The sequence below is a fragment of the Podarcis erhardii genome, assembly GCF_964252035.2.
Source record: "Podarcis erhardii genome assembly, chromosome: 1".
Lineage (NCBI taxonomy): Eukaryota > Metazoa > Chordata > Lepidosauria > Squamata > Lacertidae > Podarcis > Podarcis erhardii.
In genome coordinates this window covers 69,578,166-69,601,651 of record NC_138497.1, presented here as the reverse complement: position 1 = coordinate 69,601,651, position 23,486 = coordinate 69,578,166, and the positions used below count along the sequence as shown (strand labels likewise).

Here is a 23,486-nt window from a genome sequence, read left to right as displayed (position 1 = left end):
GTGCTTTAACTTCTAGTCTTGGGAATTCAGTTTTGACTTCAACAATCGGTTCCTGCCATTGACTGATGTTTTAGTCAATTAATCAATTAACTGAAGCAATAAAAGCCCAGATTCTTGCAGCTTACACTACCTGGCACGTCTGAGTTCAAATCTTCTTTTGCTTGTTTGCATCCCTGGTCTGAAGCTTCTATTTCTGCTCCTTTCATTCTGGGCTCCAGTAACAGTTTAATAATTTATGCCAGGTGATACCTTTAGTTGATGGCTTTTTTTCACACTAGCCTTGCAATCTTCATTATCTCTCCCAAGTAGTTGGTAGAAGGGCTGTTTTTGACCAGATAAGCAAGAGGTAGCAGCTATTTAGCCAGAAAGTGTAGAACTGGAACTCTCAGCAGTTCTACAGATTTCCAGGAAACACTTCTCAAATATGCCACAAAAGACATTGTCCCAGAGAGACCCGCACAGGGCCAATCTGTCGACGAAACCATCTCTGCTGGAAAACGCGGCAGGCGGCAAAGGCATTTCCACTATCGATGGCAGCGGTGCTAGTGCCACAACATCCTTTACTAATGGCAAGCCAAGTCTTGACGGGCTTACTGGAAAATCTCCCCTTTCTACCATTTCTTTTGGGGATCATCACGCCAATCTGTGTCGTGGGGCGAGGCCTGTTTGTCGGATTCGCCCAACCAGTGCTGTGATCCAAGGAGGCTCTGTTGCTCACATCAACCGTCTGCAAGGAGAACTTGTGAGAAAAAGGAAGGTCAGTGACTATTTGTGTGCTAAAGTGACATGCCTCAAAACACAGGGCAATGTGTAATTTTGAGACATAAGTCAAAATTACTTTTAAAACTTGACTTTTAGTATCGTGGTTTCTAAATGGTGAAAATAATCTTGCTATTTTTATAAGTAATCATTGTGAAATTTACAAAATAAATACATTAAGGTCTTATGTATATAATAAAGGTTCATAAATGTACCAAGCAAACACGTACATAGATATATAGGCCACATGCCTGAAGCTGCACAGGAGAGCAGCCATGGAGCCATTTTGACTCCCAGGCTGACCAGGTGTTTTCTCTGCAAGGTCAAATGGAGGAGCCTCCCTATTGTCTTTTCCTTCACAAATCCTGTCTTAAGGGTATATCTGTGTATGAATAGGGTGAGCCTATGATCTGGTTCAGGAACTAAGTATTTATCATTACAAAAGACTGGCCAGGCTCCCCAGGGTATCATTCCAGTAAACATTAACAGATAACTTGCCAGACAGGAGGTAAACAACCCACTCAGATTTCTGCTTTAGCCCGCCCTTTCTGTGATGTAAGTATGATGTATCTGGGGTGGTGGTCTTGAGCCTCACCCCCTCTGTGATGTAGGTATGATGTTTCTGTGGGTGGTCTTTGACTCCAAGGTGGGCAATTTAAAATGTCTATGTAAGGGCAGACACACCTTATTCTGGGTCCTCCTTCTCCTGTGTGTGAAGGGGGCACCCTGTTGCAACAATTCAATAAAGATCAGGCTTACAAGCTGCTTTGCTTCTCAATATTCTCTGGTTGGCCTCTTTTTTCCTCCGACCGATGGAGAACCTACAAAGGACTCTATAAGGGCTCTTGCATCCCACATAAGGGAATAAGGGCAGATTTTCGTTTATTGCAGTTATTTTATAAGAATGCAAGGATGCCATTTCTGGGCTGGAAGGATAGATCTTGGTGAACAGAGTTTCCATCCTAGCTCCGTAATAGATTGAATGTTATCATAATTCTCTTTTGCTTTAAAGTTATTAGAGACAGGAATTTTCTATTACTCGAGCAAGAATTGGTTTTCTTTTGTTATGTTGTATTGGAAATGAATAACACTCCTAGCAAAGTCAGCTGTTTCTGCTTATTCATTCTTAGATTGTTCAGAGTCCTCCATAATCTATGAGACTCTTATTGCTTATCTGTATCTAGATTGTTCTAATGGGTGGGATTTAGCTAACCAGCAAGGACTTCCACCTGTGAACTGGGCTTTCCATGAGATGTATTCAGAATATTTTTTGCGCTTATGCCCACGAAACAAAAAGGATATTTATATGAACAGGAAAGCATGGGCTAAATGCCTGTGTTAAGGCCTTGTGTTTTTCAATAATAACGCTCCCTCGGCCTGAAAGCAGGATGAGCGCTGCAACCCCATAGTCGCCTTTGACTGGACTTAACCATCCAGGGGTCCTTTAACTTTTACCTTTTTATCTGCAGCCTCGCTGTGCATGAGCGCACAAAACTAATTCAGAATCTGATTGACAGAAGGTCATCTGGTCTATGTAGTTTACCTGAATGAGATTGCAGCCCCTCTAAGAAGCACACGGCATGTCCTTTTTGTTTGCCAATTGTTGGTTCCGTGCTCAGTCTAAGATGCACATGGCCAGTACGATTCCTTTAACCTCTTTCTGCTGTAACACTACATGTCTTAAATATAGATTATTGCTCAGCATACTTTTATTTCGCTTGAAAGATTATTTGTGTGCTTGGAGAAGTGTGTTGAACTCCCCCACCCACCCACACAGCCATGGCAGACATACCTTAAGCTAACAGATTCACATAGGAACAGTTTCAAAATTGTTCAATTTAGAGAAATGGCTGCAATAAATCTTATGAGCTGAAATTATCCAGAATGATATTAAGACAAAAACTATCTGCATGTCATCAGGAATGCGAGGACCTGAAGAAACAGAACAAATGCTTGTCAAATGAGCTGCATTTGGAAAGAATTTTTATGAAATCGGAAAGCGAGCTGGGCATGAGAAATCTCAGAAATATAAACCATGGACTGCAAACACTAGTTAAAGAGGTATGAAACTACCAGACTGAGCTCTTTTCTGCTTTTTTTTTTTTTTACCAACATTACCTGACTAAACATAATGTAGTCCCCTTTAAAGAATATAGAGTTTGTCTGAAAACTTCCCCTGCTGTGAAATTAGAGGAAATGACGTAGCTATTAAAAAACATTTTTAACCATTAGAAAGTATTATGCTGTTGTTGTTGTTCATAATTAAACATCAGGTACAACTTGTGACATTTTGATCTGCTTCACTATAAGTCTCACTAAAAGAAGCAATTGGACCTAAAAGCAAGGTCTGAACTCCACTTCTGCAATGCAGTGGCAACTATGGCTGCATCCTAACCCCTTCCCTGTGGGGTTTAAGCTCTGTTGAATTAAATAGGAGTAACTTCTAAGTAGACATGGTTAGGATTGCGCTGTAAGCTAACTACTTTTTCACAGCTGGCTCCATGGGCTGCTTTGCACACACAAAAATTACATTTTTAAGGTATACACCTAAAAGCAAAACCGCCCAATCCAAAAATAGAGATCTGTGCTTGGTAATTCTTCTAGGTCAAGAAATGTGCATGGAGATTGCATGTTCATACTCAGGTGCACATCCCAGGAGGTACAGCAGAGTGTGGGTTGTGGTTTCCCTCACAACTTGCAGGTATAAGGTAAAGGGACCCCTGACCACTAGGTCCAGTTGTGACCGACTCTGGGGTTGCGGCGCTCATCTCGCTTTATTGGCCGAGGGAGCCGGCGTACAGCTTCCGGGTCATGTGGCCAGCATGACTAAGCCGCTTTTGGCAAACCAGAGCAGCACACGGAAACGCCATTTACCTTCCCGCCAGAGCGGTACCTACCGGTATTTATCTACTTGCACTTTGACGTGCTTTCGAACTGCTAGGTTGGCAGGAGCAGGAACCGAGCAACAGGAGCTCACCCCATCACGGGGATTCGAACACCGACCTTCTGATCGGCAAGTCCTAGGCTCAGTGGTTTAACCCACAGTGCCACCCGCGTCCCTTGCAGGTATAAATAGGAGTGTAAATTTCTATCCATCCAACTAGGCCACTAGTTGTGCAAGTATGTGTGTATGGTGAACTTGAGTCATTGAGCATCAGCTTTTGTCTTTAATCCTCTCAAAATGAGCTTGACTCTGAGATACAGACATCAGAATCCCAATATCCAGGATAAAGCATTTAATCCAAGTCTTTTAGTGGAGCCATCCTACACATGCCCACTCAGAAGTGCATCCCATTAAGCTTAATGAGATTACTTCCAGGTAAGCATTTATAAGAAGAGCCTGCTGAATCAGGCCAAAGGCCCATCCATAGGCTTGCAGTCTCAGTCCCCCCCCCCCTTTTTATGAATTAAGATACGAATACAGAAAAGAGGATTTGAAACCAGTGGGACATGACTGGTATTATGGAGGTTAATTGCTCAACTTATTGAGTAAAAAGGGCTTGCCACCACACAAATCACGAAAATGCAGTTTTCCATTTGACTTAAAATATTGATCTATGTTAACTTTAAAGTAATCTTTTTCATCAGAGAGAAAGAAGAAGAATATTGTGAAGAAGCATTATGAACTGCTTATGTTTTTTGAAAAGGAAACCCTGATTCCTCTTCTTTGATTACAGAGAGGTTGCCAGTCTGAACGTTACTGATGAATATTGTATGGGTAGTTTATGTCTGGCTGGGTCAGATTCAATATTTTGGCAGGAAAGCTATATTCAAGGTCTGCCAAAGTTTCTGCCCTTTGTAGAACATTACGCTTTTCTCAGTGTAAGGAAAAACAAAGTGAAAATAAATCAGGCGAGAAAACCTACTGGCAGAGAATTTGTTGCTAACAACTCATAGCAGGTTTGCTATGATCAGGCACTAAAAGAATGAGGGGCTGTAAAAAAACAAAACAGGTTTAATTTCTGTGGGTGTTTCTGCATTGTGACAATACTAAAAACTTTTAAGCAAAAATGAAAGGAATAAAAAGTTGACATATTTTAAAAATACATATCTCTATATGTTGAAAAACTGCAGGAGGCTTTAAATCATAAGCCCCTTGTGAGAGTTGTGAGGAGACCCTTCACAGAGCTCCTGCTCCCAGCACCCTTAACAAACAACAGTTCCCAAAATTCTTTGGGGAAAGCTATGACTGTCAAAGTGGTATAAGAGTGCTTTCAATATATGGCGTGAATAGTTCGGCAGATCCAAACTTTTCTGGAAAGCTTTTGGCACACTCCCTAGATCCCATATCCTCCTGAATCTGAAATTTGATCTAAGCACATGCAAGTGAAAACTGAAATGGCTTCTTTGTTTCCCCCCTGTGATAAATTTTAGATTGTAATCTCCTCAGGGCATTGACCTAATTTCTTGCACTCTGTAAAGTGTTGTTGACATCAGATAGTATGTAGCAACAATTCCCTCTCTCCCCCACCCATGATATACTAGAGGGGCCATTCTCAAAGGTGAATGAGTTTTATCAATGACTGTGGAATAAGAAACCCCTTTCTAATACTGTATTCACATGTTCTTTTGCTCTTCAGCTGAAGCAGAAGCTGAATGCCTCTCAGCAGACAGCGACAAAATACTCCAAGCTTGTGGAGGAGGCCTCTCTGGCGCAGGCAGAAGCTGAGAAAGGCCAAGCGGAGGCTGAAGCCCAGGAAAAGCTGTGTCGGGAGCAGCAAGAAGCAGTTCAGCTGGAGAACATCAGCTTAAAAGAAGAAACTCAGCAGCTGAAGAGAAAGGTATGAGCTTGTACCCTGAGTTAACTACCAGTTGTCGGGATCCCATATCTGTCATGGTACAATGTATAAGAGCAAGCCTATCAAAATATCGCCTTTGCCTATGTCAGCCTTTCTCAGCCTTGGGTCCCCAGATGATGTTATGCTACAGCTTGCATCATTCCTGATCACTGGTCCTGCTAGCTAGGAATGGTGAGAGTTGTAGTCCAACAACATCTGGGGACCCAAGGCTGAGAAAGACTGGCCTACAGCGATGCAGTAGAATAAATCTCATACTGCACAGGGCCAAACTTCCCATGGAGCAATGTGGATCATTTGCCTCAGGCAGTGGCTTCCACGCTATTTTTCTTCCTTCAAACTCTTATCGTTGCCTTTGTTTTTATAGGTGTTAAAACCTCTACGGGTTGGCTGTCACGGCAACTTTCTGCCTTAGAGAGGGGAAAACATGTTTTTCTGATTTGTTTCTTTCAGTTAACCGAAATGCAGCAGCTGTTAGCACAAGTGGAAAAGAGCCACTTTGAAAGTCAGATGAAACTAGAGAGAATAACAATGGAGAGGGAAGTCATCCGTGAGGAAAAACGATATTTGGAGCACGAAAGGAATGAACTAAAGCAGAAACTGAAAGGAACACTAGAAGAGAATTTGAAGTGTAAAGAAAGGTAAGGTTTTAATTTAGACACACCCACCCACTTTCCCATCCCAGAAAACAGTTGCTCCTTTCCTGATATATTTGTCTATTGCACAGAGATGTTCCCAATCTTGACAATGGTGTATGATTTTTTATTTTGTTTATTCATTTAATTATATACCAAACCCCATTTTGTAGGGTCTGTGTCATATGCTACCTCTCATTTTGTGAAATATTCATCCCCATCATCCTTAGTTGTCTTAAAATTGGGATAAATATAGTAAAGTATATAGCTTTAAACCAAGGGTGGCACACCTGTAGCCCTCTGGGTGTGTGCTTGTTGAAGTCCAACTCCCATCAGCCCGAGCCATAATGGCCAATGGTCAGGGATATTGGGAGTTGTAGTCCAACAACATCTGAAGGGGCCATAAGCCAGTGGGGGTGTAGAGAATTGGGACAGTATTGCTTACCTGACTTCCCAATGCAGAGGTTGCTTCCAGTAACCAAGAGAGGGAGAGGGAGGAAGTGAGGAGGTCTGCACAGTGCAAGCACAGCAGCAGGAATGTCTGTTTGGGTTCAGCTGCTACACCCACACCATCCTGGCCTTGTCACAGTCCCTGTCAGTTACCAACAGTGATCTATGCATTGGGAACCCAAGTAACCAAGACCACTCCAACCTCCCACACTCTGCCAATTGCTACAGGCCACAAGTTCCCCACTCCTGGTTTAAACACTCCAAATATAAGCCTCACTATGATCTCTTAAAGGGACGCGAGTGGCACTGTGGGTTAAGCCACAGAGCCTAGGACTTGCCGATCAGAAGGTTGGCAGTTCGAATCCCCGCGACGGGGTGAGCTCCCGTTACTCTGTCCCTGCTCCTGCCAAGCTAGCAGTTAGAAAGCACATCAAAGTGCAAGTAGATAAATAGGTACCGCTCCAGCGGGAAGGTAAACGCCGTTTCTGTGTGCTGCTCTAGTTCTCCAGAAGTGGCTTAGTCATGCTGGCCACATGACCCGGAAGCTGTACGCCAGCTCCCTCGGCCAGTAAAGCGAGATGAGAGCCGCAACCCCAGAGTCGGCCACGACTGGACCTAATGGTCAGGGATCCCTTTACCTTTACCTTTAGCATCTCTTAAAATCTGCTGAGAGCAGCTTCTTAACAACACCATGAGGTTCATTCAGCAGTGACATTCATACATTCTCCAAGCCTGAAAACCTTTTGGAAATGTCATTTGATCTGCCTGTTTACAAGTGTCTTTAGAATTTAGAGTTAAGTTGAGAAACAAATTTAATTGAATTCAAAGAAGTATTATTCTGCTATCACAATTTCATTTCATTCATTTCATTTCATTATCTAGTTGAAGCCTTTAGGATGGGAAAGCCTATACCCCTAAATAAACATTTTTCCCTCCACCTATTCCAGTGAAATCTCTCAAAGATGTAGAACAGAAGCTGCTGAAGAAGCTTTAGAGAAAGCAACCTTGCTTCATTACGAGTCGGAAAGGGGGAAGCGCTTGCTAGAACGGGACATAGAAGAGAAGGAAAAACAGTGTGAGATGTGGATGAAGAAATATAGTGCCATGGCAGACCTCTGGCAATCCCAAGAGGAAGAAAAATCAAGAAGGCAAAACAAAGCTGTATGTACCACTTTGATACATTATGAAATGTGAATGGCTCTGTCAATGACTCTGGGCTTTGTTCTGGAAGCCCTCATGGCTTGAGGTAACTGATCCACTGAGCTACTTGGGGGCAAGACACAACCTTAAATATATGTTCAAAAAATGAACTTGGACTGGCTCTTTATCTAGAAAAAGCAACTGCAAGGTCCTGACCCCGCACAGCCCCAGCCTGAATTTAAACTGTGGCTCAGGATGAGGGGAGTTTATCCCTTTCCCCTCTGTCCTCTGGCAAATAGCAGCTGGGGTGGAGTGGAAGTGATGCAAGGAAATAGATTAACCCCTATCACAGCCTTGACGAAAATGAGGGAGCCCTCAACAGCATGGTTTTGTTTTGCTAGCAGAGACACAAAGCCTGTATAAGCGTGTTTTCTAATCCTGTGTTTAAAGTCACGTCTTGTTTGACCTTGTGTGTGCTTACATCGCAGAACCCTGGTATAGCTAATTGCCAGAGCCTGGCCTTCTGATTTCACTGTTGCCTGGTCGCACTTCAGCCTCCAGCTTCTCCAGTTTCCAGACCTCTCCTTGAACAGTCAGTCCTAGCTATGGAATCATCACTGTATGCATCTGAGTGGAATGGGATGCCATCTTCCTCTCCTCCTTCCCTGCATCCCCCCTGCACCTTTGGGAGACCCTCCTAAGCAGATTTTGGGGGTGTATGTGGTGCAGAGAAGATGGTGATATCCTGTTGTACAAGTGGAAATCCACTGGATTCACACTACGACATTTCTGAAGGAAAACAAATAAGTAATTGAAATGCAGGATGTCTTTTGTGTCTTCCTGGTAGTCTAAAACTCCCCCCCCCCTTTGTATTTCTGAATAAGCAGCCCCAAATGAAGTTAAACTTTGCATCAGCATTTCTTCTTCCCTTCTCTTCTTAGTGTCAGGTGAAAATAAAGAGCTATTTCTTGTGTATCAATGAAAGCAATGAGCACATAACAGTATTAAGAAATGAAGATGGAACTCCACAGAGATTTGCGGTAAGTGTGGGATAAGCAGGCTCCTATAATTAATGCATGAAGGGGTTAAGACCATAGAGTAAAATGTCCTGCCAGGCTTAGCTGGGTCACTCTCCCTCACCTTGCAAGGAAAGATTATAAAACTCCTTGCTCTTTCATACCACCATGTGAACTCTGGCAAGCAAAGAGATCTGAACCGGTTGCTCCAAGCTCAGACTACATGGCTTATGCAAGCTGTAGTTTCTATACAAATAATTTAGAAACATTCACCACTTTGGAACCTAAGTTTTGCTGCCTGTGTTTTCTTATTGCTGTATGGAAAAACACACAAATCTGACCTTTGAAGAGTTTGTAAGTAAACTATTTTTAACTTACCAAACACATGGACTCTTTGTATGCTAAGGGAAGAGAAGAGCTTTGAAAGCACCTTAGAACAAAAACCAACAGTAAACAAATTGGAATTTACTTCCATTGAGATCAGAGGGGAAAACACCAGTACTGTGTTCCATATGTCACAAGATGGAAATGGCACCATGTAAACTTGTACAGAATGAAACAGTGTTACAAAGAGCTCAGGATTACAGCTCAGGACTAGTTTTTCTTTTTTATATAACTGAACTAAGCAAATGTGCAAGAATAAGCATGTTTCTTTTTTTTAATTTTTTAAAATATTTTTTATTAAGGATTTTCTTGTTTTACAAAAGTGTAGTGCCTCGTTGTTGTTTTTTTTCTTCTTCTTCTTCCATGTAACGTTTTTACAAATCCGTTTCATTTGTTGAGGCATTAGGGGGAGAAGAAAACAGAAAGAAAAAAGAAAGGGGGGGTGGGGAGAGGGAGGATGGATGGGGGTGGGGTCGGGTGGCGGTGTTTCTATTATGTTTAATGTATGTAGAGTTTGGTGTCAGCGTTGCTTGTGTTGTTCACTTGTGTTCCTTTGGTGGTGAGAGAGGTTGGGGTTGGCTTAGGGTGTGATTGTTTGCTTGTGATTGGCTGTGGTGATCTTTGTTTTCGTGTGTGAGTGAGGTGGGTGGGTGTTTTGGATCAGGTTAGCCATATTGATTTGTATGCTGCTGGTGGATTATTGTCGTTGTCCTGTTGGGCTGTGTATGTGATAAAGGGGAGCCATACCGGGGTGAAGGCGTCTTCTTCTGTTTGTCCCCGTGTCAGTTTCAGTTTATTAGTTAATTTTTCTAGTAGGGCTGTTTCCCATACTATTTGGTACCATTGGTCCATGCTTACTCCTGACAGGTCTCTCCAGTGTCTGGTTATGATGTTTCTGGTTGCTGAGAGCAGGTGGGTTATAAGTTCTTTGTGGTGTAAATGGGCATTGTTGTCTTGGAAGATGTTTAGTAGGGCCAATTCTGGGGTGATGTCTATTACTTGCTTAGTTATTTTACATATTTCTTGTATGGCTGTTGTCCAGAATAGTTGAATTTTGGGACACTCCCACCACATGTGGAGGTATGTGCCTGAGGAGGTGCACCCTCTCCAGCATTTTGGTGAGGTTCCTGGGTGTATTAGCGCTAGTTTCCTTGGTGTTAGGTACCACCTGTAGGTGAGTTTCAGTGTGAGTTCTTTTCTTTTTGTTGATATGGATTTAAAGGGGGGTTTAGACCACATTCTGGTCCATTGAGTGGGGTTAATCTCATAGCCTATGTCATTCTCCCATTGTTTTTTGATTGTGTCTAGGGGATTTGCGGGATTTTGGAGTAGTATTTTGTATATTGCGGATACCGTCCCTTTACCGTTTCCCTTTGTTGTTAGGAGGAGGTTTTCGAAGGTTGTCAGGGGCCTAGTTGCTGCTGATTTTACTGTTGGGTTGTTTAAGAAGGCATGTAGTTGGTGTTGTGTTAACCAGGTCATTTGGGTGTCTTCTAGTTTGTCTTGTATTTCTTGTGTTGACAAGGGTTTGTTATTTTTATAAAAGTCTATTAGGCGATATAAGCCTTTGGTTCGCCAGGTTTTTGTCTGGAGGTTTTGTGCTGCATGCTAGAATAATGGGTGGTACGCCAGGGGGATTAGTGGGGATGGGGTTGGGGATAGTTTGCCTATTTGTGTTTTCCATGCTTTGAGCATGGTCTGTGTGTACCTGTTAAGTGTTGTGGGAATTTTCTTTAGTTTGTTTGGGAGGAGTGGGTATGTTAAGCATGTTTCAAATATGAAATTCGGGTGGTAGAATATTGGACTAGTGGAAATAACAGCCTGTTAAGTATCAAGCTAACAGTCATTCATCTTCAACTTTTCCTTTCAAAATGCTTTGTAAAAAACCCCAAAAAAACTTGGTGTATCAACACTGCACCTGCCTCTTGGGATGCTCCACGAAACAGCAAATTAATATACTTAATTAGAGATCAATTTCACTTTTCTTTTTTTTTAAAGACAAAGTAATGTGCCATATGCACACAAGTAACAAAGAGAACCTTGAGCTTGGGCCAAAATTTATTAAATTGAGATAAACTGTGATAAACTGGAATTATGGATTTGCTTTTTCTTCCCCTCCTAGAGAGAAGTGGATTATTCTTTGGCGCAGGACAACTTCCTTAGATTTTAGGCATTAATGTTCCATTTCTGTATGTACTTTCTTGGGAGGAAGCCCCACTGAACTCAGAAGTTTTACGTATTAGTACAGAGTGTTATGAGAACATAAATGGAGCCCTGGTGTAACAGTCCAAGGCATTTAGTGTGACATTTAGTTTTATTATTTAACACACATAAAGGACAAAAAATGAAATAAAAAGCAAAGTGTTGTTTCTAATTTCAGCATCTGGTCTTAGTGGCGAAATGGAGAAGGCACTATGTATCTCTATAGTTACTGGTAGTACATAACAAGAAGCAATAGTTCCTAAATTAGAAACCCAAGACTTTCTCACTCTGCCTGGCAGAGAGGCGCACGTGGAGAATTTACCAACAATATGTAACTACATGTCACTTAGCCCCTTAGTATTGGAAGATGTTTGGCCAATAGCTAAATTTAATGCAGACAATTGAAGGATATGCTCCTTACTTGACATGCCAAAATACTAGAAGTGTTTTGCATTGAACGTTGTATTCAGTGGATGGAATAACTTTGTATCATGTGAGTCTAGAAATGGAAGAAAACAGGCAAATCATTTTGTGTGGGTAGCATTCATGCCTACCTCCTACCGTTGGAGGAAAGATCTGTTTATCTTCTGCTGTGGGATTCAACTCATTTTTGAAAGAGGCAGCCAAGATGTGAATAAATTTACCAAATATGCCCGCACATGCTGTCATAACTGAATTAGCTTTGGCAATCTGACTGATTAATTTGCTCAGCATGTAAAACTCAAAAATAAACTGACAGGAGTTAGAAATTGGGTAATTTATAACATTTGGAATTTTTAAATGAAATGGTGCATGTAGGGTTCACTTTAATCATATTTTTAAATTCCTGAGAGAAGGCTCTAATTATTTGTCTCTTGGCAGCCTCCTGTTCTATTGTGACGAGCTTATTGTCATGGAATTGCAACTAGACAAAAGAGCTTTTGATTTACATGCACAGGGCACTCCTTCTAGGAGGTATTTTTAGGTATCCAACAGCAACTTGCAACCACCAACTATTCTTGCTTAACTATTACATTCTTTAAAAACATTAAAGGTTAGGGGAAGGGTGTGCTAACGTGGGATTCGCTCAGAAAAACAACACAAGATGGGTATGAGGCAATTATGTAGAAATCAGTGAGATACTTTGAGAATGATCTATTTTCTTATATTTGATAATTAGCAGAATTAAATTATATGCCTCTCTGTCAGAATTGTAAATAAGCCAGAGCTCCCCCTGTTTTAATCAATATTAAAAATGAGATGGATCTCTCCAGCTGATTTGACATACCTAGCTCACACAAAATGGCCCCTAGTAGCTTTGTTTCTTCCTCTTCCATATGAAGGCTCCATGTGAGGAAGGGCTACTTGTAGCTCAGTGGTAGAGCAAATATCACAACTTTTATCTGCAATACCTCTACATAGAGGTGGGAAAGATTCCTGACTGAAACCCCTGCTTTATATCTAGGTAGCCCCAATGGTGCCTTTCATTTCCCATCAGCCCCAGCCACATGGCCAATGGTCATAATATATTGTCTATAGCAGGGGCAGCCAATCAGCCAACTCAAAATTATTCCTTTAAATCATGAGGGACCTATAACCAGTTTGTGAGGTGCACTCTCACTAGTTTTCCCTTTTTAAAAATTGATTGTCTGTTACAAAATCAGTAACAAAGCATTCACAAAACAATTATCATAATTTCTTTGTGCAAACATAAATAATAAAACATGACAAGAGTAACAAATGGGTCACTAGGGAGGTAAATACATACATCTTATTTCATAATACATAATATCTACACCATTTCTACGGTATTCCTTGTCTATGTGTTGTTTCATTTATATATTTAATAAAATCATACCATACAATGTAAAAATTATCTTGTTTTTTCTGTCTCCTTGTCACCTTCAGTTTTTGCAACAACTTTCCCATTGTGGCTGTTTGCAATGTTTTTCAGGTTCTGGTTGTGACCATTCTAGCTGCTGTTAATAAACGTTTTATCAATTCCTTACTACTTAACTGGTCCATATCTGAAGTATATAAAATAAGTAAGGCTAAGACCAGGGTATGACTTGTAATCTGAGATATATCTTTCAAGACTTCCTTCCAGAAGTGTTCTATTTGTAAAAACCCACCAGGAAGTGGGGAGTAAAATACCATCCAAAGAACCTTGCGGGTGGGGAGACAACCTTTGAAATAACTGCATAAGCACAGGTCACTGTTAATTCAGGAGCACTTTCTTTATTTAAGGAGGTGGTAAAACTCAAATTTTCAATGTAATCCCTCTGAATCAGCCCCACACAGGTTTCAGCCATGTCAACAAGACCTTAAGTAATCACTATGAAGTGGAAGCAATCCTTTATTTATAAAGCAGCTCTTATTTCTTGTTTTTTGCCTATGTTTCAGGAAGGAGAGCAAGTTTGTTTTTCAGTCCCTGGTGTTGACAATGAAGAAAAGGCCAAGAGCACTGACAGGTAGGACTTTTATAGTCTCTGACATCTCCTAACCTCCAACTTCACAGTGAGCTATCTGTGCAGAGGATCTGACAGGTAATAAATTAATATGTTTACTGGCATATTAAAGACAGGAAATAAACTGATGGAAAGGCACATTACTTCTGCTTTTCATGTATCCTCTGACAACACTAACTGTCTACCTCTTTCCATCTCTCCTCTCCCTACTAGGTAACAGAAAATTGGCTCCTCTGTGAAAATAAAAATGGGAGCAAAATTTCATGCCCAGGAAAATCAAGACACATAAGGGTTCAGCTCTTCAAAGAGCTTTTTGCTCCTTTAATCATTTTTCTCCTAAAATAATCCATTAGGAATCCTTGAAATCCAAGCTAGTCAACTGTTGTGGGCTTTTAGTTTGAACTTTGTAGTTACAGATCTTTGAAGGAGAAATTGATAAAAAAATGAAGTAGCAGTAATGTGAGAGAGAATTGGAAAGAACAAAGAGAGTTTAGAGGAGGAGGATCTGTGAGCAGCTGCTGAGAGATGAGCAAATTCCTCTGTGAGCTGTCTGTGAGACAACTTTGTGTTGTGCCTTGACTGGCAAGTGCTCACCCTCTTCTTTGGCCCAGTTCATTGCCATCAATGTGAGAGAATCTCTGGGCTCTTCCAGGCGACCTATTTACTAAGCATCCAGATTAGTTTGCACAGCGTTTAATGAATATGTTGGATTACATCCAGTCTTTACTGAACATTCATTCAGATTTGTTTGTGGGGAGTTTATACAACAGTGAACATTTATTCTTACTTGCTTGTGTCTTACCTATAATCATGAGCTCGTTCCACACTTTTCTATGTGTTTTCCTATCACTTTCCTAATCACAAAAGTATAAATAAGTAAATAAAATGTTGCTGCCTATTGTCTTGGACTGATTGCCCAGGGCCTCAATGTACAGATACTGTTGGAGAGTGTTTGTTTAAGAGTGCTACAATAATATTATGTACAATTCTGGCTGCTCCATCTTAAAAAAAAAAAAAAAAAGGAGGGGGAGAAATTGTAGGACTGGAAAAGATGCAGAAAAGGGCAACCGAAATTATCAGGAATCTGGAGCATTTTCTCTACAAGGCTACCATGTTTGGGGCTTTTCAGTTTAACAAAAAAAGTGGCTCAGTGAGGGGTACTGGTAAATAAAAGCATTTTAAAAAAATATTCCTGGTGCAGAGAAAATTGTTGTGCCCCCCCATCTCATAATACCAGAATTTAGGGCAATCCAATGAAGCTGAATGTTGGAAAATTCAGGACAGAGGAAAGGAAACACATTTTCACACAGCACGTATGTATAGAACAATGTCACAAGATGACCATCTAAAGCTAGTCTTGATGGTCACTGACTTAAGTTTATGATTTTAGAAAGGCATGAGGCAAATTCATGGGAGATCTGGCTTCCAATGGCTACGAGTCATGGAGGATAAATGGAACATTCAGTTTCAGAGGCAGTAGGCTGCTGAGTAACCATTACTGGGGAGCTACAACAGCAGAAGGATTTTGCTTCTAATGTCCTGCTTTGGGGTTTCCTTGAGGCATTTTTAGTTGGCTGCTGTGCAAAACAGGACAAGGTGGACCTTTTGATCTAACCCAACAGAGCTCCTCTAATATGGCTTTCTTATAGGGACTCACTTTAGCCCAGGAACTACATCCTTCCATCACCCCTTTTGCTTGAAAATCCCTCCCAGAAAACCTGTGTGGTGGCACTCCTCTTCCTTCCTTCAGATCTTTCCTCAAAACCACACAAGATGCGGAGCCTTTACTCCACCTTTTAGTCCTCATTGAGATAAGCCCTAAATTCATGTAGCTTCTAAATTCTCTGCACTTATCACTTGCTGCTTTTGCTGCTCGTCTTTCTCTGTCTTTTGCCGCTCCTTGCCTAAATATTGTGTTCCTCAGCAAAGAAACATGTATTGTTTTTTGTTCTGTAAAGCCTTTGTAAATTAGGGCTGTCGTATTTCAAAAAGCTGCTTTTTCCATCACATTGCCATACATTTCCCCGGTGCCATTTTTACACCCCAAAACCAGGACATGTCAGGAATTTTCCTGATGTATGGCAAGCCTATGTAAATCAACAGTGCTTTATTAACCTGAGCTAGCTATACCCAACCTGATACTCTCCAGATGTTTTGGGGTCCAAACTCCCATCAGCCCTGGCCAGCAAAGCCAGTGGTCAGGGATAATGACAGCTGCCCTCCAAAATATCTGGAGGGCACCAGGATGAGGAAGGCTGATCTAAACATCAGCTGTCAAATGAACAATTTTAACTGCATCAACTTACCCCTTTGTATGATAAGTGAGAAACTTATCGGGTACCCTGGAGAACCAATTAAGGTTTATACTGTATATGGCTTTGCTTTCTTCCAACATAAAAAGGGCTAAACATAGTAAAAAAAGTGACTATTTTTTTCTTTGCTCTACCCCCCTCCACTTAATTTATCCCAAATGTAGTTTTGTTATCATAGTCGCTTGGTAAACTGAATAAAAACAAAATTTATCTTTAATCTCAGCTATGCAGATTTTTTAAAATTAAAGGCACAGAACATACTCCCAGCTTCATAAAAATAATGTTGGGTGGAAAAAGTATTACAACTAGGCTGTCTCTAGTTTGGGTTTGCCACCCGTCTTTTTGCATTAACTTGGTAGAAGACAGCACAGACAAGCTGAGGTCACTTTGATCGTGTTAAGCAGTTCTCTCACAGGCTGTAATACAATGCAATCAGTTTAAAAAAAAGGGGGGGGGGAGATTGTTCTCCGGAAATAGGTGAATATGCTCTCTTTTAACCCTGCATAAACCAGACCAGAGGATCCAAAGGATCCATTTTTCACTCACTGTGGATGGGAGTGCAGAGATAAGTCTCCCCTCCCTGGGCACTGCCTTTTTAGAAAGTGTGGCTTCCCCACACTTGTTATTATTTAAGGAAAAGTAAGTTACCTGAAAAAGAACCTATGTACAATTGGATCTAGACCACTGGGAACACTGGGTCTGTCTCTAGTCCAAGTAGTCCTACTGCTTAGATTAATAGGAGCGGGGTTGCCAAACTTTTGGGGCTATTTGGAGTTTTGAGAATATGCCATAGCCAGGTCACAAAATGGCTACTGCGGGGGTTGTGCTGATTAACACAAAATGGCTGCCATAGGGTGTGACATAATGTAGCCAAAAGAGCAGAAAAAGAGACAGGGCCACAGAATGGTGTGGACAAGCACATCCCCAATCAATTGGTGGGGGGGGGGGCACCTACATAAAGCACTGCTGCACTCATTCATAGAGAGCAGCTCTTTGCATCTCCACTCTTCTCTCTCCTCTCCTGGCATATGACGAACTGTGGGTGTTTGATGTAGGAGAGACTGAGGCACTGCAAAGAAGAGAGCAGGAAGAGCTCTCTCATGCATTGTGGATTTTTAGGGGATATTTAGTGAGACCTTTTGTAGGCACCATAGGAGGTATTGGCAGGCACACCAGTGCCCATGGGCACTATGTTGGGAACCCCTAGATTAGGGCTGCACTCCTGAGTTTGACATCTGGTCAAGAGGGAAGTCAGCATCTTGTTAAAGAGATACACACTTTCCCATAATGTTTGTTCTGATGATCACAAAAAGCATTTCCTTTTGTTTGCTGCTTTCAGTGAGTAAACTAGGGAGCCTAGTGATTGCTCACTTGTACAGGGAGCAAATCTGTTTTTACAGACTGATCCAGCCTAGTATTGCAAACTACTTGTCATTTTTTCTCTTACCCCTCATTTCTCCCATACAATCATTGCTTGTATATACTGTACATCAGGGTTGCTATATTTCAGACAGAAATCCAGACAGAACGGTTGTTGGCCTTTTGTGACAATATCACAAAATAAAATAAAAATAAAATAAAATTGGAGCTATTTTTAAGTAAAATCGCCAAAATAACGACACTGCTGACACAGATACATCTGGATTTCCCCGGACATTTCAGCAATTTCTGCCTGGACACTGTTTCCAACTGCAGTATTCCATATATATCTGGGAAATTCTAGACGTATGGCAACCCTAAAGCGTACATGCACCAAAAGGAGGCATAAATAAATACATACCAGTGAAATGGGGAAATAACGTGCAGTAGAGAAACTATGGTGCAGACATACTGAGTTTTTGCATTAACTATTATGTTGAGTCTTTATTTCTCTGCAGGATTTTGCACAGAGTTGTTGCACCCAGTTCAAACCCTGGACATCCTCAGATGTGTGGACTTTGTCCTGCTGAACTGCAGGAGAGAACACCAGCTAGAAGAGGCAGGAAAATCATTGAATATTTCTGGTTTCCAGTTGATGGTAATACCGAAGAGTGATTGGAGAAGAATTAAAAATATAACCAATGATGGGGGGTGGGGGTGGGGTAAGGCAGCTCCAGGACCTTGTGTAGGAGCCACAATGTTTTTACTGGAGTGCAAGATTAATTGAAGCCCTTCCTTGTATGGGCAAGTGAATGAGGTGATGAGACTTTTCTTTGTGACAGTTTGTCATAGATGAAGCCAGAGAACGAGAAACTTAATCCAGCAGAAGTTGGGCAAATTTTTCTTTTTTTAAAATAGGTTTCCTACTTACCAGCATTCTAAATTAAAACACTTGCCTTGCACATCTAATTAAAGGTTACATTCCAGTTGCCTGAACATATTTTGTTAAGATGCAATGTGCTTGCAAAATTGAATCTATGCAGCACTACTACAAGCAATGGATATTATTCCCAGGATTGTAGGCGTGCTGATTATAACCAATTGGCTGTTAAATGTACTGCTGTTCTTTGATTTGTGTTTGTGTGTGTGTGGAAGTGCCTGCATTTTTTCACTCAAGTTTGATGCTGTGGGACCTGTCATAATGAACTCCTGCACTTCAAAGTGTACCACTAAATGAAAGTGAATGTACATTTGCAAAAGAGAATGCAAGATTTTTTCAATTCAGCAAGATTGATTGTTCTTCAACCCCAAATAGTTGTGTCTGCATATTTACCTGTAAAACATGAACAAAGTGCATCCAACAGTGTTGTCTATTATAGTTTGTGGCTTTGGATTGGTGCAGCAGTATGCATGTCCCATAATGGGCCACTTACACACGTCTATCTGTTGAGAAATAAGGGCCAGTTCATAGAACTATTCTGTCCATTATTAAAAGTAAGCAAATGGGCCATCTGATCATGAGGGCTTAGAAAGCACTGAGCCTTTGCCAATATGGTTTGATTTCAGATAGCAAAGAAAAACAACTTACCTGACAGCACTGTGACTTGGCCCGAAGGGGGTGGGGGAGCCCAACACAATTGTTGCCAAGTCCCAGCACAAAGCTAGCTAAAGCTAGATACTATTGTGTGGAAAAGGGATCCTTTTCTTCTACTACCTTCCAGGTGAGATCTGATGGGGCCCCTCCCTGTTAAATTGCAGGCACTGGATAAATACCTTCCTATTCTAGCAGGCGAAGGGATGCAGCTGGCGCTGTGGGTTAAACCACAGAGCCTAGGACTTGCCGATCAGAAGGTCGGTGGTTCGAATCCCCATGACAGGGTGAGCTCCCGTTGCTCGGTCCCTGCTCCTGCCAACCTAGCAGTTCAAAAGCACGTCAAAGTGCAAGTAGATAAATAGGTACCACTCCGGCGGGAAGGTAAACGGCATTTCCGTGTGCTGCTCTGGTTCGCCAGAAGCGGCTTAGTCCTGTTGGCCACATGACCTGGAAGCTGTACGCCGGCTCCCTTGGCCAATAAAGCGAGATGAGCACCACAACCCCAGAGTCGGCCACGACTGGACCTAATGGTCAGGGGTCCCTTTACCTTTTTATTCTAGCAGGCATTTTAAGTAGGTTGCATTATGCCTGTTTATGGAACTTGTGCTCTTTACCTGTTACTGTTTTTCGTTTTGCTTCAAACTCTGTGTTATTTTATAGCAATGTTTTATTGATAGTTCTGTAAGCTGCTTTGTAACCACCCATGGGGAAATGTGGCCTCTGCATATTGGAAGTTAATAAATATAAACAAACATCCCATGTAGCAGTCTGCATTTGTCTGCAGGCAAGATGGGTTAAATCCTGACCTGAAAGACAGCACAGTGTAAGTTGCCAGCCACTCATTCATGTGCAACGTTTGTCTCTTGGACAAAGCCACTTCCGGGCCTGCCCCAGGAGGTGGGGTTGCGGGCTTCACGCCCACCCACGCGAGCGGGGGCTGGCTTCTGCCCCTGCGAGAGCAGGGGAATCCCCGTCTGGCCCGCCCCCCCCAGCCGGCCAATCAGCTGGGCGGCGGGGGGGCGTGGCTTGCCCTATTTATTGCCGGCACGGAGGGGGCTCGCCCTCTTTTCGCCGGCTCGCCCCCACGTTTTTCCCACCCTCCCTCCCTTTGAGTAGGTTTAGGCTTAGGCACTCCTTTGACATTGCTATGGACTTCGGTCTGTCGCCGCAAGGGGCATGGTAGGAATTTTTCCCAATTGGCAATTTCGGGCCTTTTGGTTTTTCGCCTACCTCGTAGCAACTCGTCACAACTTCTCGGCATTGGCGGTAGGCATTGGTAAGAAGGGGTTAAGACGATGTGTGGGGGGGGAGGAACGCCATCACCTCCCCCAGCGAGCGAAGGGTGGTCCGTTAAAGGACCCCGGGGGGCGTGGCCCTGTCCGAAGCCTATGGAGGTGTGGGCCAAAGGCACGCCCCAGAGCGGTGACCTGGGGGAGTTCCTAGTCGACGTGCCTCGCGGGAGTCTCCCCTGATATAAGGTTAACCCTTCCCCGTGTCTCCAGCAAATGGGCTGGAGCCGGATAGCCGTTAGGACCAATGCCTATGCCAATGCCTCTCATTCCTGAATTCAATAAAGTTGTGGCCTAATTCGCCCAATTAACCTTACATACAGTGTCTGGTGTCTTTATTTATCCTGGTGGGGGCGGGAACTCGCCACGCAAATCCTTGACAGAGAGCACTACCCAACTCCAGTTGGTAATTGAGATGGAAGCTCCAATTGGCTCCCCGGGGAGCTTTTTTCCTTTTGGTAATTACAGGAGGATTTCCTGCCCTGCCCCAATTAGGTTTGTAGCAGGTAGGAAGAATTAAACCTCCTTTCTCTGTACAATGGCTCTGATGGAAATCAGGGAGTTAAACGGTTAGATTTAACATATCCCCTAGGGATAGTTTTTTAAAGAGCATTAAAAAAACTTTAGCCTTCAAATGTCAAGTCAGTGCTTGAGTTTTCACAGTAGAGTAGAAATGCTACAGAAATGCTGAAGCTATTATCTCTTCAGTTACATGAAAAAGTACCTGAATTAGTTAAGATAGGGCAGCAACCTCCTCTGGAGGAAATGAACATGAAGGCTTCACATATCTATTAAGAAAGGTGGCTATGGGAAGCAGCAACACAAAAAGGTGCCAATTTGATTTGAAGCTAAGTAGTGGTTCTCAAGCAAGAAAGACAATCTATGCACAAACACTATGTCTGGAGCAAAGTGCACACAATAAAAGCTAGTCTCAGATGCATGGCTCCAAGTACTTTTCAGTACTCTTAAGCAGTGGCAATATAAACAATTGCTCAGTACAGCAAGTTAAAAATGTAGCTTATCACTGCTTCCTACAACATGAACCATTCATTGGCAGCAAAAGAGCTAGGTTAATGCGTCATGAAGTACTAGCAATTCAGTGAAAATTGTTGGCTTTATCAAAGCCAGGTCATTCAACACACATTTGAAATCTTACGCTAAGAGTTATTAATATCTACACTTATTACGTCACACAGATGTTGGTGTTTAAGGGGTCATGTGCTACAGGGAGACTGAGTTAAGACAAGAGGTAAATGGATTTCTTTCAAATAAAAGGTCTGGACTTGCAAATAATTTGGCCAATTCAGATGGATAGCATACCTCACTGGCATGTTTGGTAATCAGAGTAAGTTGAATTTAAATGTACAAGATAGAGATAAAAACATATTTACACATGTAGGAGAAGTCTAAGCTTTCATGAGAAAAATAGTTTGAGTTTGGCAGGTCACAATGGGTAAGTTTCTATGTTTGACAAAATTTCTTGTTTCACTTGAAGATAAAGCAGATGAGATTAAAAGTAACATTAAGCAAATTATCATCAGCCACATGGATTCACTACATGGAAAATTTGTCCACCACATTTCTGCTGAATAAATAGAGGTTGGTGTGTGTGTGAAACCCATTTGCAATTATTGTCACAAAGTTTCTTTTTCTGTAAAAAACAACTGCATTGTTGTGCATTAGGACCCACAGAGATAATTAAATTTGGAAGTGCTGTCAACTGAATTTTGGCTTTATATTACCACTGAGTATCCTGAGCTTGCTGATGAAACATTATCAATGCTGCTGCCATTTGGTAGAACTTATCTTTGCTAGAGAGGTTTTCCAGCAAAGACTAATGTGTCACTATTGATCTGAGACTGACAATGATCAAAGCTTTAAAGGTAATTTTCTCATCCCAAGTTTTTTTAAACCAATTCTTGGGTGCCCGTGAATACCTTTTCCAAGCAGCACCCTGCAGCAATGGGTAGGAAAGTACGGAGGGAGGTTATGGGTATAGAATCTTACCCTCCCTGCAGAGGTACTGTTCTGCCCTACTCCAAAGGTGCCCAGCGCCCTCTAGGAACCTCTGCTGAAAACAGAATCAACCCTAAATTTCTGTTCAGAGGCTTTTAAAGGGAATTGCTTCCATCCTAGGCACTGGGCACCATTCCACAAAGGTTACCGTATGTTGGTGGGTGATAGGTTATTACAGCTTCAGGTTCTTACAGCTTCTGTTGCCATGAAAGTGGAACAAGAGGGTGTCATGGGTGCAGTTCTGCATGCACACTTTTTATGTCATTCTAGTTTTTATTTTTGCCGACAGCTGATTGCAAATGTACAGATCTATGGGTAATGCAGAGTAGCCCTAGTTGTGTGTTATAGATCCCCATCAGATTTTGCAAAGTTGCCAGCTGCTTCCACTTTGGTCTGCAAGGTGGAAGGTAGCTTCTCCTACAGAAGCAAATTGACCTGGTGATGCCCTGGTGGGCTCTAGTAGGAAACTCCAAGCCCACCAGAAGCTTGTGTGAACAAAAATAAACACATAGGTTTCTGTAACAACCATTAGCTATATTTTAAAATATGAACAAAAACAGAGATACATACTAAAGCAGTGCATTGCTAATATATTGGCCAGCTTCTGCTGCCCTATAGGGGACCCATTTAAGAGGACTGTGGATACACATTTATTAGAAACACAAGCGGGAGATTTTTGCCCGGAGCAATCAGTAGCAAAGTTGTGTTTTCCCCACCAGCATTGAATGGGATAACTGTGCCCCCGAAGGACCAGGTGTGCAGCCTGGGAGTCATTTTGGACTCACAGCTGTCCATGGTGGCACAAGTCACTTCTGGGTCCAGGGCAGCTGTCTACCAGCTCCATCTGGTGCGCGAGCACGACCCTACCTGCTTGCACACTGTTTTCCCAGAGTGGCTCACGCTCTGGTTATCTCCACCTTGGGACTACTGCAATGTGCTCCTTTGAAGGGGACTCTGAAACTACAATTAATCCAAAATGCGGCAGCTAGACTGGTGACAAGGAGTGGCTGCCGGGACCATATAACACTGGTCCTGAATGAACTTCACTGGCTCCCAGTATGTTTCTGAGCACAACTAAAAGCATTGG

The 23,486-nt window shown here is 42.2% G+C and overlaps 1 protein-coding gene across 1 annotated transcript; it reads left to right on the top strand.

Annotated features, from left to right (window-relative positions):
* Positions 1–424: 424 nt before the first annotated feature.
* Positions 425–22,567, top strand: LOC309329098 (uncharacterized protein; the record flags this gene model as incomplete). The annotated part of the gene is made up of 9 exons (XM_081839627.1): positions 425–757; positions 2,680–2,820; positions 5,340–5,540; positions 6,009–6,196; positions 7,588–7,801; positions 8,722–8,820; positions 13,765–13,832; positions 18,019–18,158; positions 21,879–22,567. 9 exons carry the CDS (start codon positions 425–427, stop codon positions 21,974–21,976), a joined length of 1,482 nt encoding a protein of 493 aa, XP_081695753.1. The 3' UTR covers positions 21,977–22,567.
* Positions 22,568–23,486: the final 919 nt, after the last annotated feature.